Source organism: Crocodylus porosus, unplaced genomic scaffold, assembly GCF_001723895.1.
Source record: "Crocodylus porosus isolate Cpor-Errol unplaced genomic scaffold, CroPor_comp1, whole genome shotgun sequence".
NCBI lineage: Eukaryota > Metazoa > Chordata > Crocodylia > Crocodylidae > Crocodylus > Crocodylus porosus.
This window is the reverse complement of record NW_017728943.1, coordinates 14331226-14345542: the sequence shown is the minus strand read 5'-3', so window position 1 is coordinate 14345542 and position 14317 is coordinate 14331226. Positions and strand designations below refer to the sequence as shown.

The following is a 14317-nucleotide window of genomic DNA, read 5'->3' as shown; positions in this document are numbered from 1 at the left end:
CTTTAATTAGAGCAGCTCCAGAGCTGCTCTAACTAAAGTGGCCTCCACCCCACCACTCCCAGAGCACATCTATAAATGACCCTTGGATCCAGACCTGGCAGCTCAGGCCCAGTTCTACTACTAAGTAGAGCATGTTTACATCAGTCAGGCTTAACAACAAAGGCTCTTAGCTTAAATGAGTCAGATGAGGCTTTTAGGCACCATCTCCTTCCCATAAAATGGTATCATACAGAACGTGGTTGCCTGGAAATCACAGAATCATAGAAAGAAAGACCAGAAGGGACTTGTAAGATCATCAAGTCTGGTCTCCTGCCACAGGGAAATGTTGAAGAAATGTTGTTCTTGTCCTGCTTAAGTATGATTAATATGTCCAAATACAGAAGCTGCCCCAGCCTGCTAAAACACTAATGAAGCCTTGGCTAGTCCTCCATATAAACCATGTCTTAATCTCCTCTCCTCCTTGATGCTATTTGCTTTTTGCAGGAATAGATTAAAATCCTGCCAACCCACTTTCTCACTGAAAGAAACACACAAAGAAAACCCCAACAGCTGGTTTAGAAATCTTACTATGAGCCCAACCCTGACATCTAACATTTCTGCCCATGCCACTAGTCACAAGAGTAAGCACTACTTCTAGATCATGCACTCCTCATATGAAGAAAGATTATTTTGCACTATTACTAGGTACAAATAGACGCTAAAATGCATCAGAAACTTAAAAAGACTGCTTCTGAAGTCCACCAAGATCCCCCTTCTAACAAACCATTGCCAGCAAAGTGTTTTAGCCTTTCACACAAGGTTTCATTTCTTCCCTTTTCAGTCCCTGCTGTCCAGCACAGCTTACAGAACAATATCCCTCCAGTGGCTTGCAGACAGGGCAGTTTTGTGTTAACATAGCACCACCAAAATCTTTCCTGGTCAAACCTTCCCTTGCCATGCATGGCAGGACCCCACAGATGTGCAGTTCCTCCTGCATAGAATGTGAGTGATGTGCATGCCTGCCTTGGACAGGACATTGGATCAGGGCACAGTTCAATTCTTTGCAATGTCTCCTCCTTATTAGGTTTCCCACATGTTTTTTGTTTTGAAACAATGCTTTAAGTCAGGGAAAACAAGCCAGCCATGCTCCTGATGTCACTCTCTGTGTTGCTAAAGGCCCACTCTCTTTGTTTCACTGACTTTGTGTAGTGCTTTGTGCTAGTTACCATTTTGGAAAACTCGGGAATGGGGATATAATTTACTATGACACCTCATCTCTTTTAAATGTGTTGGGATGAGCAGTGATGGGTTTTAAAGTGACATCATTGACACCTGCAGGAACAGCCATTGAAAAAACAGGGGCCGTATCCACTGTAGAGCTGTCATTCCAGCCTCTGCAAAATCAGGCGTATCTACATCTGTTAGACTCACTCCACATCTTCAAGGTTTTCTTTCCAGCCTTGCTTGACCTTGAGGTATTTTCAAAAAAGGAAACTACAACCCAGGATGACAGATGAGAGGCTGGTCTGGTATTGTGGTCACTATTTTATTTGTTTAGTGTAGTGCCCAGGCCTGGGCAACAACTCCCGTGTGGTGGGCCCTGTACAAAGAAAACAAAAGGAAGATCCCTGCTCAGGTGGGATGCAACTTTGTTCTCTCGGCTCAAGAGGTGCAACTCACTTGACTTTTCCTGCCTGGTGCAGGGGGACTAGACCTGATGATCTACAAGGTCTCTTCTAGCCCCTAACAATCTATGCATCTATTAATCATACCTCGGAAAACAGTACTCCAGCAGATATTTAAGATTGTTTGCTACAGAATTTGACTTGAGAAACCCAATAGCAGAGAATGGATAACATTACAGAATACTGACATAATAAAAATAAAATGAAGAAATCCCGTGTTAATGTTACAACAAGGTTGCACAGTGAAAAGACCAGAAATCCTGAGGTTACTGATCACAGAGCAGTACTACCACCATGGCAACATGTGCAACCAAAGGATATAGGGGCTATAGCTAAAGAAGTATTTTATAAATAAATATTTTAAGTCAGAAATTGCAAAAAAATCAAGAGTAGACTATATGGTACACATGCAACATCTTTACGTTAACAATGCTCTTGGACCCTTTGTTCCTTTTACGTTCATTCCATGGGATTTTTTTTTCCTTTCATTGAATTTTATCGGGTTTTGAAAGACACAATAAGAGAGACAAAACTGCGAGAAAATTTTGGGACAAATTACTGAGAGAGAGATTCTCCTTTTCTTGCCAATAACTGTCCATCTGACCTAAATATAGATCTCAGCTGGCAGCTATTAACATGCCCTGTAAGGTATAAGCTTTTGAAAACTCCATACACTCTGGAAGTGTGACTTCACCGAGTCTGTGATATTTCTCATGCCCCATTCACAATGCTCACAACTTTGTTAATTTCCCAACAGCTTCCCTACCTATCCAACCCAATGCTTATTAAAGGCACTAAAGTCAGTAAGAGTCTTCCCCTTAACTTCCAGAAGCGTCAGGGTCTTCATCACTGAAAAGCTCCTCAGGGAACAGTATGAATACTGTGATTTGGGTGTGCTGTCATGTGTGTAAGAAAGGTCCAGCTCAAGGGTTTCCCTAAGCCCAGCTCATAGGGTTAGTGTAGTTATAGGACCCACCCACTTTTGCAGCCAGGAACACACAAGGGAGCAATGTGATTAATGTCATGTTTGGTCACCTTTGCCTTCCCAACCCAAATGATCAGGTGTTTGCTTACAACCCAGTCTTCTGGGGGCAGCCTTTGGCGTAAGTCCTGAGCAGGACTCAGCTTCATACCTCTGAAGCCATTGTGAGATGCTTTAGTTACTCTGTCACTGCACACCTCAGGGCAAGGAAATAGTGGGGCATTTTTTAAAACCATTTCTCCATCAGCACAGAACTCAGAAAAGGCATAAGCCATTTTCCTCAGACCAAAACTCAGCTAGGGACAGAGAGGGAGACAGAGGGAGACAGAGAGAACATGTCGGCAAGCACAAGCCAATCTGTATGATTACATCCCAAAGACGAATTTCTTGAGGAGTGACAAAAAACAGGAACTTACAACTGAATTCATTTTGCAACTTTTGCTATAGTGTTTACTACTACATAAATGCTTTAATAAAAGGAAGTGATTGTTTAGAGGGTCCCTGCTCTCTGTAGGTCAACTTTAAGAGAAAGCTTCAACAACAATGACTTTCAGAAATGTATAGTTGAGCCAAGGGTCTATCTGAGCCTCACAGTCTATTGGAGCTGGGGCATACCAGTTTCTGCAGCCAACAACACATAAAGGAGTGATATGGCCAGTATCTAGTCCAGCCACCTTTGACACCCCTGCCCCAGTGACCAGATGCCGAAATACAAATTGTCAACTAGGGACAGCCTTTGGTATGAGTTCAGAGCAGAGTATGAACTCACACTTCTGGAGCCCTACCAAGACCTCATAACCACTCTGTCAACATTTTCTTAGAACTAGGCAAAAAAAAAAAAAAAAGGACAGAGCAGCCAGTGAAAATGGCTCCTTTTATATGAATAAAGTTTTATTGAATTTTACACAATTAGAAAGAACAAAGAAAGGGAGCAAACAGTCTCATAATGAGTATAATCAGAAGAGCTACCTCAGCCCTGGCAAGGGGCTGCCAGAGACAGCATCCCTTTAAATGTCATGGAGGAGTTGTTAAAAAAAGCAGAGAGAATTTGTCGGCCTACTTTCAACATAGGGTTTTGCAATCCGCTTCCCTCCTTCCAAGCCATGATGGGAGAGACAGACGGTGCATGAGGAAAGAGACTGCTCTCTGTGAAAGATGTATTAAACATGGCAACCACCTGCCTGGTCTGCTGGGAGATTTGCATTCGCTGTGGACTGAGTTGCATGTGAGGGGAATGGGGATGTACGGATATTTTAAGCAAAGAAGGCACAGAATCTCAGCCAAGCTTCAAACCAGTGAGGCCCTCCCCACAACATCCATGTTCCTCCTGGAAGAGACGTTCCAGGAGACTCACCCCACCATGTCTGTGTGGACAGGAAAGGTGCAGTCTGGACAGAAAGCCTTCCCCCCAGCAGGGTCTGTGCTGGGATGGAAGGTAAAGCATTGCTGTGGAGGATACAAGGATGTTGATGATTGATTTCCAGACACCCCTTTTCCACGGAGGGTTCAGGGGTGAGGACCACCTTGCCCCTTCCCAAATGGAAAGAGAAGCTCTGAGGGAGGCATTCCCTTTGAGTGAACATATATGAATGAAGCGCACGCAACCATTGAGTTGGAGCTCCTCGGACCAGCCTCCTTGAGGTTTTGGGACCCAGCCCCTCAGACTCCAGCCCCTTTGTGGCATCAGGTCCTTTAAACAGTTTGGACCCTCAGCTTTGATTAAGGCTATTTAGTTGCAAGAGAAAAACCTGGCTGTATGTGAGTAGTTGCAGCACAGAGGCATCCAAGCCCTGTATGCATCTGCCAGTGTGAGGTGCCACAGAGACCTGGCCAGAGCACCTGGAGGGAGTCAGAAAGACGATATAAATGCCTCAGGAAGCCGTCATGGCTGCTAGGCCCCTGATTTCACTCCTTCTAAGGAAAGGCCTTTAAAAACCAACCCTGTACCCTGTAAGAGAGGAATAAATATGGAGCCTCAACATGAGGGCCCTGCGCATAACACAAACTGTGCTGCGGCCATGCAGGCCAGCCCCAAACAACCCTGTAGGGAGAACCTGCCATGCAAATGCCAAAGCGAAGCCCAGCTCTGAGATTTGAAGCCACGCGCCCACAAACAGAACAACCTGCCAGCACTGGGAGCTTCAAGGCCAGCTTCTCGGGCACTGCCTGCTGCTCCCCCACCCCACCCAACCCTATGCTGCTAGAAAAGAAAAAGAAAAACATCCCACAGTCGTAGCATATCCTCTTTCCAAGCAGCTTCTCAGGGAAAGTTGCCAAGAGGGAGGCGGTTTCCATGGAGGTGAAGGAGGCTCTGGAAGCATCCCGAGCTAGTGCAGGAAAATGTCCAGTGTGAAGGAGACAGGGGGTAGGGAGGAAAGGGAGATAAATTCATTAAAAAAGACTTCCAAGGCCACTCCCTGGCACTGCCCCCTTGGCCTGCTGGGTGGTTCTGTCTCTGCCTTGTCCTTTCACAATTGATGTGTTATGGCCCATGTTCTCTTTAGTCGTCACCCTGGTTCCACCATCTCCTCTGAGGCTGATGGCAGGGGTGAGGGCATGCCATCCAGGGCTGATGTGTCCTCCATCTGAAGCCCCTGCCTTCCCTTGCTCCCCTCATAGGCCCCTGCCTAGCCTGTCATCCTCTTGAAAATAAAATAGCTAAACGGAAAAAAAATAAACCCTCCTGAACCCCACATTGGGCAGAGATTAGACCAAAGTGCATTGCAATGCAGGCCTGGCAATCCCGGTGACTGTGCTGACACCCCATGGGGCCCTCCCCATGGCCTTGGCACATCTGTGAGATCCACCAGCATGGAGGAGCATCCTGAAGTCCCCAGGGCAGAGTGGCGAGGAAGGGGCCATCACACTGACAAGTTACACAGTCTAGTGGGCAGAGGGGAGGCTACCAGGGAGAGGTAAGCTTCCCCCTTCATTGCATTTCAGGGAGGAGGAGGGTCTCTTGGCCAGATCTTGGCCCCACCTGATACAGTAGTTTCTTGCTTTCCTGACACCCACCCTCACATCCTACACCAGGGAGCCTGCCCGGCTCTGGGCCGGCACCATGACTGGCACGGCCCCTATTCGCTCTAGCGTTGCCTGGCTCACGGCATAAGAGTGCGTATGCTGAGGCCTCTGCTTCCTACTGACTGAGCCATTGCTCCTGGCCATTTCTTGTGGGGATGGTGCCGTGTTGGCTGTCACCACCAGTGTCTTGGTTGGAGCTGGAGAGGGGTGACCTCCATTGGCATAGACAGGGCGGACGTTGGTGCTTCCAGAACGGGAGAAGGACTGGCGCGCGTCGTTGTTGTTGCTGAAGCGGGTGAAGGAGTCCGTGGCATGGTTGGCTTTTGGATCATTCCAGTATCGGCTGTTGTAGGTGTTGGATGAGGTGAGGGTGTCATTCTCTGAAGAGGATGCATCAGCATGGAACGCTTTTGTGGTTGAAGAACATTTGGGTGGCAGGTCATCCTCCCTAAAGAGACAGAGAGAGAAGGAAAGTGGGGCTGTGTCTGAAAACTGTGCTTTACCCTAACGCCCCTTTTCTCTCTCCGCATAGCATGGGATGGCCTTAGTGGTTACAGGTGTGCAGTGGCACCAGCCTAGCCCATTCACATCCCTCTCCCCCCGTAACACTTATCTTAGTGCACGCTAACTATCTCATCTGCCAACCCTCTGGACATCACTGACATGTTCACAGAGAAGGCAAAATAGGGCCAGAGCTACAACAACGAACCATGTCTCTCCCCGGAAGTCTGTGATCATTGCTGCTTGTTTCCATGGACTACATTAATGCCTCTTTCATTTTAGATCTATATTTATCCCTTCAGCTTTGAAGGCTTTCTCAAGTAGCAACAGCTGCCTGCAACCAACCCATGCCCCCTTGCTAAGGAGCACATAAGGGTCTTCCGCCACCCCTGCAAAACTCCTTCACCATCCTTCCATCATCATCCTTCATTTTCTGGACATAACGACTTTGACTCAGGCTCTCTAAGCAATCTCAGCGACCCCAATGACCATTAGCAGGGGGGAAGCTGACAGCCTGAGCCCCACCTTATTTCATTGGGAATCTCTTCCTCTTCTTCCTCCTTGTGTTTGTTCTTCCAGTAAAACAGTGCCACAGCCACCAAGACAATACAGATCATGAGGACCACTGCTCCTGCGGCAACAGCTCCAGCTATTAGGCCCATACTCCGGGGATGGGCTGCAGGGGATGGCAAACAGAGAGGATAGAAATCAGGATTAGGGTACAACTGTATATAAGCATCTGAAGCTACCAATGAAGAGGGTGGCCCAGAAGCATTGGGATCCTCAGTCCTGGGCACAAGGCTCTCAGGATACAGAGGCGCACAGTAATTTAGGAGGTTTTTGATTACAGAAGTTGTCGTAGCAGAGTGCAGTCACATGGCCACACCTCCCTTTATTATGTACTTACGGGCAATGACCTGCAGGTCTAGAAGGCAGGTGCTGGTTCCAATGGCATTAGAAGCCACACACTGGTAAAGACCTGATGAGACAGTGCTGATATTTCGGAGGGTGACTGTGCCCTGAACTTGGTCTAGACAGACAAAGAGAAAAAGAGTTTAATCCACCCTAGAAAACCTCAAAAAGGCAAATCCAGTGAACAGAAATGTCTAGTGTGAGGTTCTTACGAGATAATAAATTAGGGGATAACCTTGAGATGGGAAGAATCTCTCTCACACACACAAGATTAGGTCTTAAGGAGCTTACAGTAGATGTTTCCTTTTTTTATAGATGAATTTCTGTGAATGAAAGCTTGGGGCTGATCACACTGTGCAAAAGAAGCAAGCCAGGCAAAGTGCAGGCAAAGAGTGTGCAGCATTCTGCATACAGCTCCACCTATAAAACTCACTCCTGCCCTGCAGCACAATCTGCTATTCCAGCCCTGTGCTCCCCAAACATCTCTACCAGTGTTTGTTCCTCCTGATTTATATAAAGATTTAGAATCCCCTAGCCAGTTAAAACATGGATAATTTAGAAGACAAGAATAAATATCAGTGAGTCACCATGTGGCCACCCCATCAAGACTAACTCCAAAATATTCCTCATGGGAAGGTGGGATCTTCCATATGTAGTCAGAGCCTTTCTTGGTTTTACTTCACATCTAGAACATGGCTCCTCCCACAGCATAAAATCTATCAGCTTCAAATCTGGCACTATGTTTTGTCCTCAAGCAGAATGGCTGTGGGGTTCTTTGGCTGAGCCCACCTTTGTTTTCAGGTGCTCTCTATTTTTGGAGCTTTTCTGGTGTGTTTTAAAATGCACATTTCTTTGTAAGCCAGCCAAAATCAGGAGTCACCTGTGAATATTTCAGCAGGATTATAATACTCCTCAAGCGCTTGCAGGCCATGAGGAATGCTTTCTATTAAGAAACATTGCAATGAGCATGGCTACTAGGGGCATCCAACCAATTAGGGGCAGTTTCCACCACAGGGTACTGCCATTAGAAATAACTGACTGCAGTGATGACTCAAGGCTAACTCAAAAAGTAGCATCACTGCTAGAATCTCAAAGCAAAATCAAAACAGCTGCCTTTGGGAAAAGGAGGATAAACAGCAGAGTAAGCACCTTGTGTGGCTGTCGGAGGCAGCTTGGGAATGTTGTTCAACTTCTCCCAGAGGTATGTTGGCCGGGGGATGCCTTCTTCTGAGCTGCAAGTCAGGGTGATATCACTGCCGACATCCAGGGAGCCCTGAATTCTGCAGAGCGGGGCAGAAGGAGGAACTACAATGAGAGAAGAGGGAAAAGTAATAGCACATCAGGAAGTACAGCCAACAGAAGGGGAGGTTTCTTTGTACATGCCCAGCACCTGTGGATGTGAGCCTGTTCTAGGGAGGGTGAGACCCCTGGTGTGGCCATCAGCTGTAGGCAAGTGGAAAGGCAGACCAGGAATGGGAAAGGAGTTTGAAAGGAAAAAAACAGACAAAGAACCCCCATTTTGGCATTCAAAAAGGAAGTCCTACACTGCTGATCTTCACACAGCTACTCTGCATTGGATGTTCCCTGGGAAAATAAACCTCTGCAGCTGCCTAGCTGGCATAAGTATAGTGAGGATTATCATTATGTCCACAAGCTCAGTGGTGTAAATTGGCTCTAGCCAGATGACAGGTAAAACATTTCTCCTGAGGGAACAGTATGGGATACTGTTGGGTAATCTATTGCTTCCTATTAAATGTCCCAAACTGGAGACTGTTGGGGAAAGAAAACCAGAATCAAAAGCCAAAGGTCCATTTCATTCTCCTGGATACTACATAGGGGACCCCTGTGACCCCTTTCATACAACACCCCCTCTCCCTGCCCTGCAAAATGCCTAAATTTGTTTCATTCATAACACAGTCCTCAAACTGCCTCACCCTCCTGCCTTAAGAGCACTTTCTCTATCACATTCACACACCCAGAAGATACCTTCCCATGTCCCCAGAATACCCACCTGATACCCACCAGCCCTACCTCACAACTTCCCTCTCTGTGTTTTCCTTGAACTACAACATACTCCCAGGTCTTCTTGTTCTCCAACACATATGTAACTACATCTCTTTAAAATGTCCCACCCCAAAGACAGCAGTCCCACATTCCCTCCCATTCCCAATGCACACACCCAAGACAGTGAGTCCAATCACTCCAATGTTCCTGCCACCTCGGTCTGGAAGATTGTTGACCAAGCACTGGTAGGTGCCAGTGTCTGAAAGCTGGGTGTTGTTGATGAAAATGGAGGCACTAGTGGTTGGCATTGTCACTGCAAATCCCACTCGCCCATAGAACTGGGGTGCACCACCAAAGATCTGTCCGCCCTGGTAGAGAATAACCTAAAAAAGAAAGAAAGATTGGACATTTCTCTGCAAGGAATCTCTGATGTTCAGAAGCAAACCAAGCACGTGTGACAAAAGGATACAATGCAGAAAGGACCAATTCCTAAGGGACCCACGTAAAACTTTTACACTAACCCCAAGCAGATATATCCTGATAGCACAGTTTTCTCAAAGAAAGGACAGCCCTGTGATAAAAATATTTGGGATCAATACCATGTTTTTTGTACTCCCTACCAGTACAAATGGAAAATACAGTCCAAAGGTTCTCCAAGGATGCTTTGTGGGCCACTGTGTGTACACCAAGGCCTTCCTGATGTTCACTGCTAGGAAATATCCTGACCAACAAGTAGTGGGGTGTTAGAAGAGAGGAAGGGTCCATGAGAAAGTCCATCTTTCAGGAAGTATTCTGCAGAATGCAAATGATGCAAAAACCCTAATATTAAGGGGCTAATCATCCTTTCTATCTCAACTTGTGGCTGCTTCCAGATCCTCCAAATTCTTCTCAGCATCCCCCCCACCCACCATCCCACACCACAGAGTACTCAAAGCAGGGCCTGTAACAGGGGGCCAGATGCTCCCGTTACTTGAGAGAGATTGCAGCAAAAGGGTTTGCAGGCAGCTGAACATGGGCTAGCTACAGGAGAGTAGGCAGCCAGGGGCCTATAGCCTGCACAGGCTTACTGTATGGCTAGCTATCAAACAATAAGACAGTAGGGAAGATCCCTGGGTAGGCAGCAAGGGGACAAATGAAATTTAGCCAGAGAAACAGCAGTAGGCTGCTCTGGAGGATGAGAGGACACACCTATGGTCAGACAAGAGAGCACCTGGCTGGAAGGGGAGGATCTCAGGGGATATAAGATTAGGCTTCTGAGGCACAGGGGCAGTGCAGCCCTGAACTCTATGTGGGAAATTGTTCCTGCCAGTTCAGGCTGGCGAGGAGGCGGAGCTGCAGGCAGGTCAGGTATTCCCAGGGCTAAGAGAGGCAGTGAGCAAGAAGGACACTTCTGCAGCAGCATGGTGACCCAGAGGGGTCTTTGAGTCTTTTATCTGGAAATGGTTGCTTGAATTTGTGTTGTAGTGTAGACCAGAGGACTGGATTATGGCTGTAGAGAAGGACTGAAGGCTGCACAGGGGTGCCTGGGAGGCACTATGGGTTCTGAGCCCAGAGAGGAGGAGACAGGGGTGGGTTAACATCAAGAGGGCCAGAATCTGAGCCCCAAGGAAGAGACAGTGGGTAGATGAAAGCCAAGAGGGCCAGAGTTTCCACCTTGAGAGTAAGGCCCAATTAAGAAGAATCTGGGACTCAGAAACCAGGCCAGAGCAAGTGGACCTATGCTTAGGAGTCCACAGGTAGAGAAACTATTGGGCCAAAGCCAAGAAGGCTGAAGCCTGTGCAGGCTGGTACTTGGTTTGAGAGTAACACCCGTGAGGCATGGGCATAGCTTTGGGGGAGGCTGGAAGCTATGATTAATACCCTGAAGGCAGGTTAGTACCTGAGGACAAGGCTGGTGCCAGCCAGGCATGAGAAGCAGAGAAAGAGGTGGACTGGGGCTCACTCCAGGGCCCTGAGAGCAGCCTCCCTAAAGGATGAGAATATCTATCAAGGCATGGCAAGCAATACAAACAAGAGAGGTAAAGCAGGGACAGTCTGGCCACCAGGGGACATTACGGCTTTCTTTGGGGGTCAGGACTTGCTACAGGGCCCAAAGGCCTCCCCATGCCCCATCGTATCTTGTGGAGTAACCAACCAGCTCAGCTGACACTATACCAGACCAGTGCATAAGTCCAGCCAGCCAAGGCAGCTGAGGACACAGGTTGTACTATGCTTACCAAAGGTGGAAGCGGAGAGAGAATGATAAACACACAGTAGGGGTAAGGTACCCAGAGTACATACAGCAGCAGGAGAAGAAATGCTGGGGCACAGGAAGATGTTCAAGATCTGAGGCAGTATCAGTTACAAAAGGCAACAGAAGTCGATGAGCCTACAAAGAAGGCATGATCACTTCTGGCCATGAACCTCAGACCTGGCCTTATCTTCTACTGCTGACCCTGCCAGAGCAAGACTGCTTAGTTACAGGAATTGCTCTAAACCATGTCCCAAGTTGGTGACATCCCTGCTCAAAAAGTCCAGCTACTGCAGGAAAATGTGTTCAAATACCACTCTGAGGATGGGGCACGGGAAAGGAGACACACACATAACACCTGTGAATTCCAAGAAGCAATGATACCTGCTCAGGCTGGTTGGCGTTGGAGAGTGGGATCACCATCCAGATGACATTCAGGTTTGTGAGGGCAGCGCTAGTGGTAAAGGTGCAAGGCAGGATTACTGTCTGCCCTCGAGCAACCTGGATACTCCCGGAACTTACTGATACTTCAAGGGAGCTCACCAGACCTGTTGAGAAAGGGGAACCATGTTTAAGTTTTTATCCTTTTCCCTGGACTCTTGCTATGCCTCTTATTCAGGTAGCACTATATATTTGTGCCTCGTGCCACTGGCATTCCCCACATGCCAAAACAGATGGCATTCCCCACTCCACCCTTTCTCTCCATGCTTTGGATTGTCCAGCCATTCTCACCCAGACCTCTTATAAAAAAAGCAAATGGAAATGGGCAACCATCTTAATTGAGGGAGCTTTGACTTTAGCTGCTTTGAAACAATGGAGGCCATTTTGGCTATGAGGAAAAACCTTCCAGAGAAGCTGAGCTGTGATTAATAAGCAGTATTTTAAGGTCTACCCAAAGATACATAGCAGCTTCTTCCACCAAGAAGAGGAATCAGATGCACAAGTTTTAACAAGCAGGTAGACAAGAGCAACAACTCTCATTAAAGGAGACTCAATCATTTTTCAGTTCTTTTTCACAACAAAATCCAATTTGAATATGAAAGTTTAGGGATATTTTATATTTAAGGGATTAGGCATCGTCCCCAAATGTTGTTCTCTGATTATAATGACATTTGATATTGAAAGAACAGATCAAATCTAATTTATTTTCTATCTTTCATCCTGTTGACTCTTCCCTCCCATCATTCAGGCGCAACAGCGGAAGTGGCTTTGCTCAGTCCTACTTGTTCTCCTTGTCACTTTGGGCACATCCCCAGATGCAGGGGTGCACAGTTGCCAAGGCAAAAATAGTACCAGCAAAAATTTGTGCCACTGCTTTTTGCCACTGCACTGCAGATACCCCTGCACATGGGGTTGGTGTGGGGCAAATTGTCCCAGGTTGGGTAGGGGAGGTCCTGGGGACCTCCCAGGGCAACAGTGGTAGTAATCTGGCCTCTTGGAGCCTGGCTGGAAGTCAGTCTGTAGCTCTGGCCAGCCAGGCTCCCTTTCTGGTGGTGCACACAGCTGCTACAGACCAGATCTCCCAGTGTCAAAAAAAATGGCCACACTGCTATTTAGCAATGCGGCAAATGGGTGCACATGCCGCACATGGTTTGCACATGGTTTGCAGCATCTCAAACTGCTCTGAGGCTCCAGAAACTGTGTGTGTGCGCTCATTGGGATGCACCCTTTGTCTCCAGCTGTCATGCACTATCTCAACGTGGCACTGCTTGGGTGTGTCCCCAAGAACACACATGGGCAGTTTGCAACACTGCAAACCACACGTGGACATCCTGGGGTTGAAAAATGCGACATCCTGGGGTAAAAAAAAAACACTGCTGAAAAAAGTGGTGAAGCACATGTGGCAGCCAAGTGTGCCACCAGAAAGGTAGCCTGGTCAGCCAGAACCTCACTCTGACTGCCGGCCAGGATCTCAGTGGCCAGAACACTGCTGCTGCTACCTCAGGAGGCCCCCAGGACATCACGTAAGGCTGCTGGGGCCAGCACAGGTGGGTCCTACCCTACTCCACCTGAGGCAATTTGCCCTGCACCAACCCCACATGCAGGGACATGCACAGAGGCAAAAAACAGTGGCGCAAATTTGTGCCACTGCTTTTTTTTATCCACAGCAATCACACACCCCTGCATGTGGGGATGCACCCCTTGAGTTATAAATCATGTAAGAAAATATTTCATTTTGTACAGCTGAACCCTTTAACAGATGAAATTTAATGCGAAAACACTGCATGCATTTCTGGAAGCACTAGATATATTTTTTTAACCTTTCTTCTCCTCTCACAAAATCAGCAGGTGGAGCCAGAAACAAACGTGTAGTATCTTTTCAAATGTCAATTAGATCCTTTCTTTTTTACCATAAGTGTGAGGCCTCCAGAGGAGATTGCAAGTTGCTATTGGTAATCAGATGATATCAGTATGCAAACACCACCCAGCTGTATGTCACCAAAGTGTAGTCTTGTCACCTTGCTGTCCTAATTAGAGAGGGTAGGAAATAGTTTTCATAGTTTCATAGTTAGTAGGGTCGGAAGGGACCTGAGCAGATCATCAAGTCTGACCCCCTGCCATGGCAGGACAGAGTGCTGGGGTCAAACGACCCCAGCAAGGTGATTGTCTAGCCTTGTCTTAAAGACCCCCAAGGTAGGAGCCAGCACCACTTTGCTTGGAAGTTGGTTCCAGAGTCAAGCCACCCTGACAGTGAACTAGCACCTCCTGATGTCTAATCTGAATTTACCCTCTGCCAGCTTGTGTCCGTTATTTCTAGTCACTCCTTTAGTGCTCGGGGGAACAGGGACTCCCCCAATGCCTGCTGGTCCCCTCTGACTACTTTGTAAATGGCCACTAGATCCCCCCTCAGCCTTCTCTTGTGGAGGCTGAACATGTTCAGGTCCCGTAGCCTCTCCTTGTAGGGCCTGCCCTGCTGCCCCCTGATCATGCGAGTGGCTCTCCTCTGGACCCTCTCCAAGTTGTCCACATCCCTCTTGAAGTGCGGCGCCCAGAACTGGA

The 14317-nt window shown here is 47.6% G+C and overlaps 1 protein-coding gene across 1 annotated transcript in view; it reads right to left on the bottom strand.

Moving 5' to 3' along the window:
• Nucleotides 1-3516: 3516 nt before the first annotated feature.
• IGSF11 (immunoglobulin superfamily member 11) overlaps nucleotides 3517-14317 on the bottom strand; it is a gene marked incomplete at its 5' end in the record, with an annotated part of 132590 nt that continues 121789 nt past the window's right edge. Inside the window, 6 exons of the mRNA XM_019548539.1 lie at nucleotides 3517-6118; nucleotides 6697-6847; nucleotides 7079-7201; nucleotides 8233-8388; nucleotides 9263-9470; nucleotides 11702-11865. Coding sequence (XP_019404084.1) covers nucleotides 5671-6118; nucleotides 6697-6847; nucleotides 7079-7201; nucleotides 8233-8388; nucleotides 9263-9470; nucleotides 11702-11865 — 1250 coding nt within the window. The remainder of the gene's footprint in view (nucleotides 6119-6696; nucleotides 6848-7078; nucleotides 7202-8232; nucleotides 8389-9262; nucleotides 9471-11701; nucleotides 11866-14317) is intronic.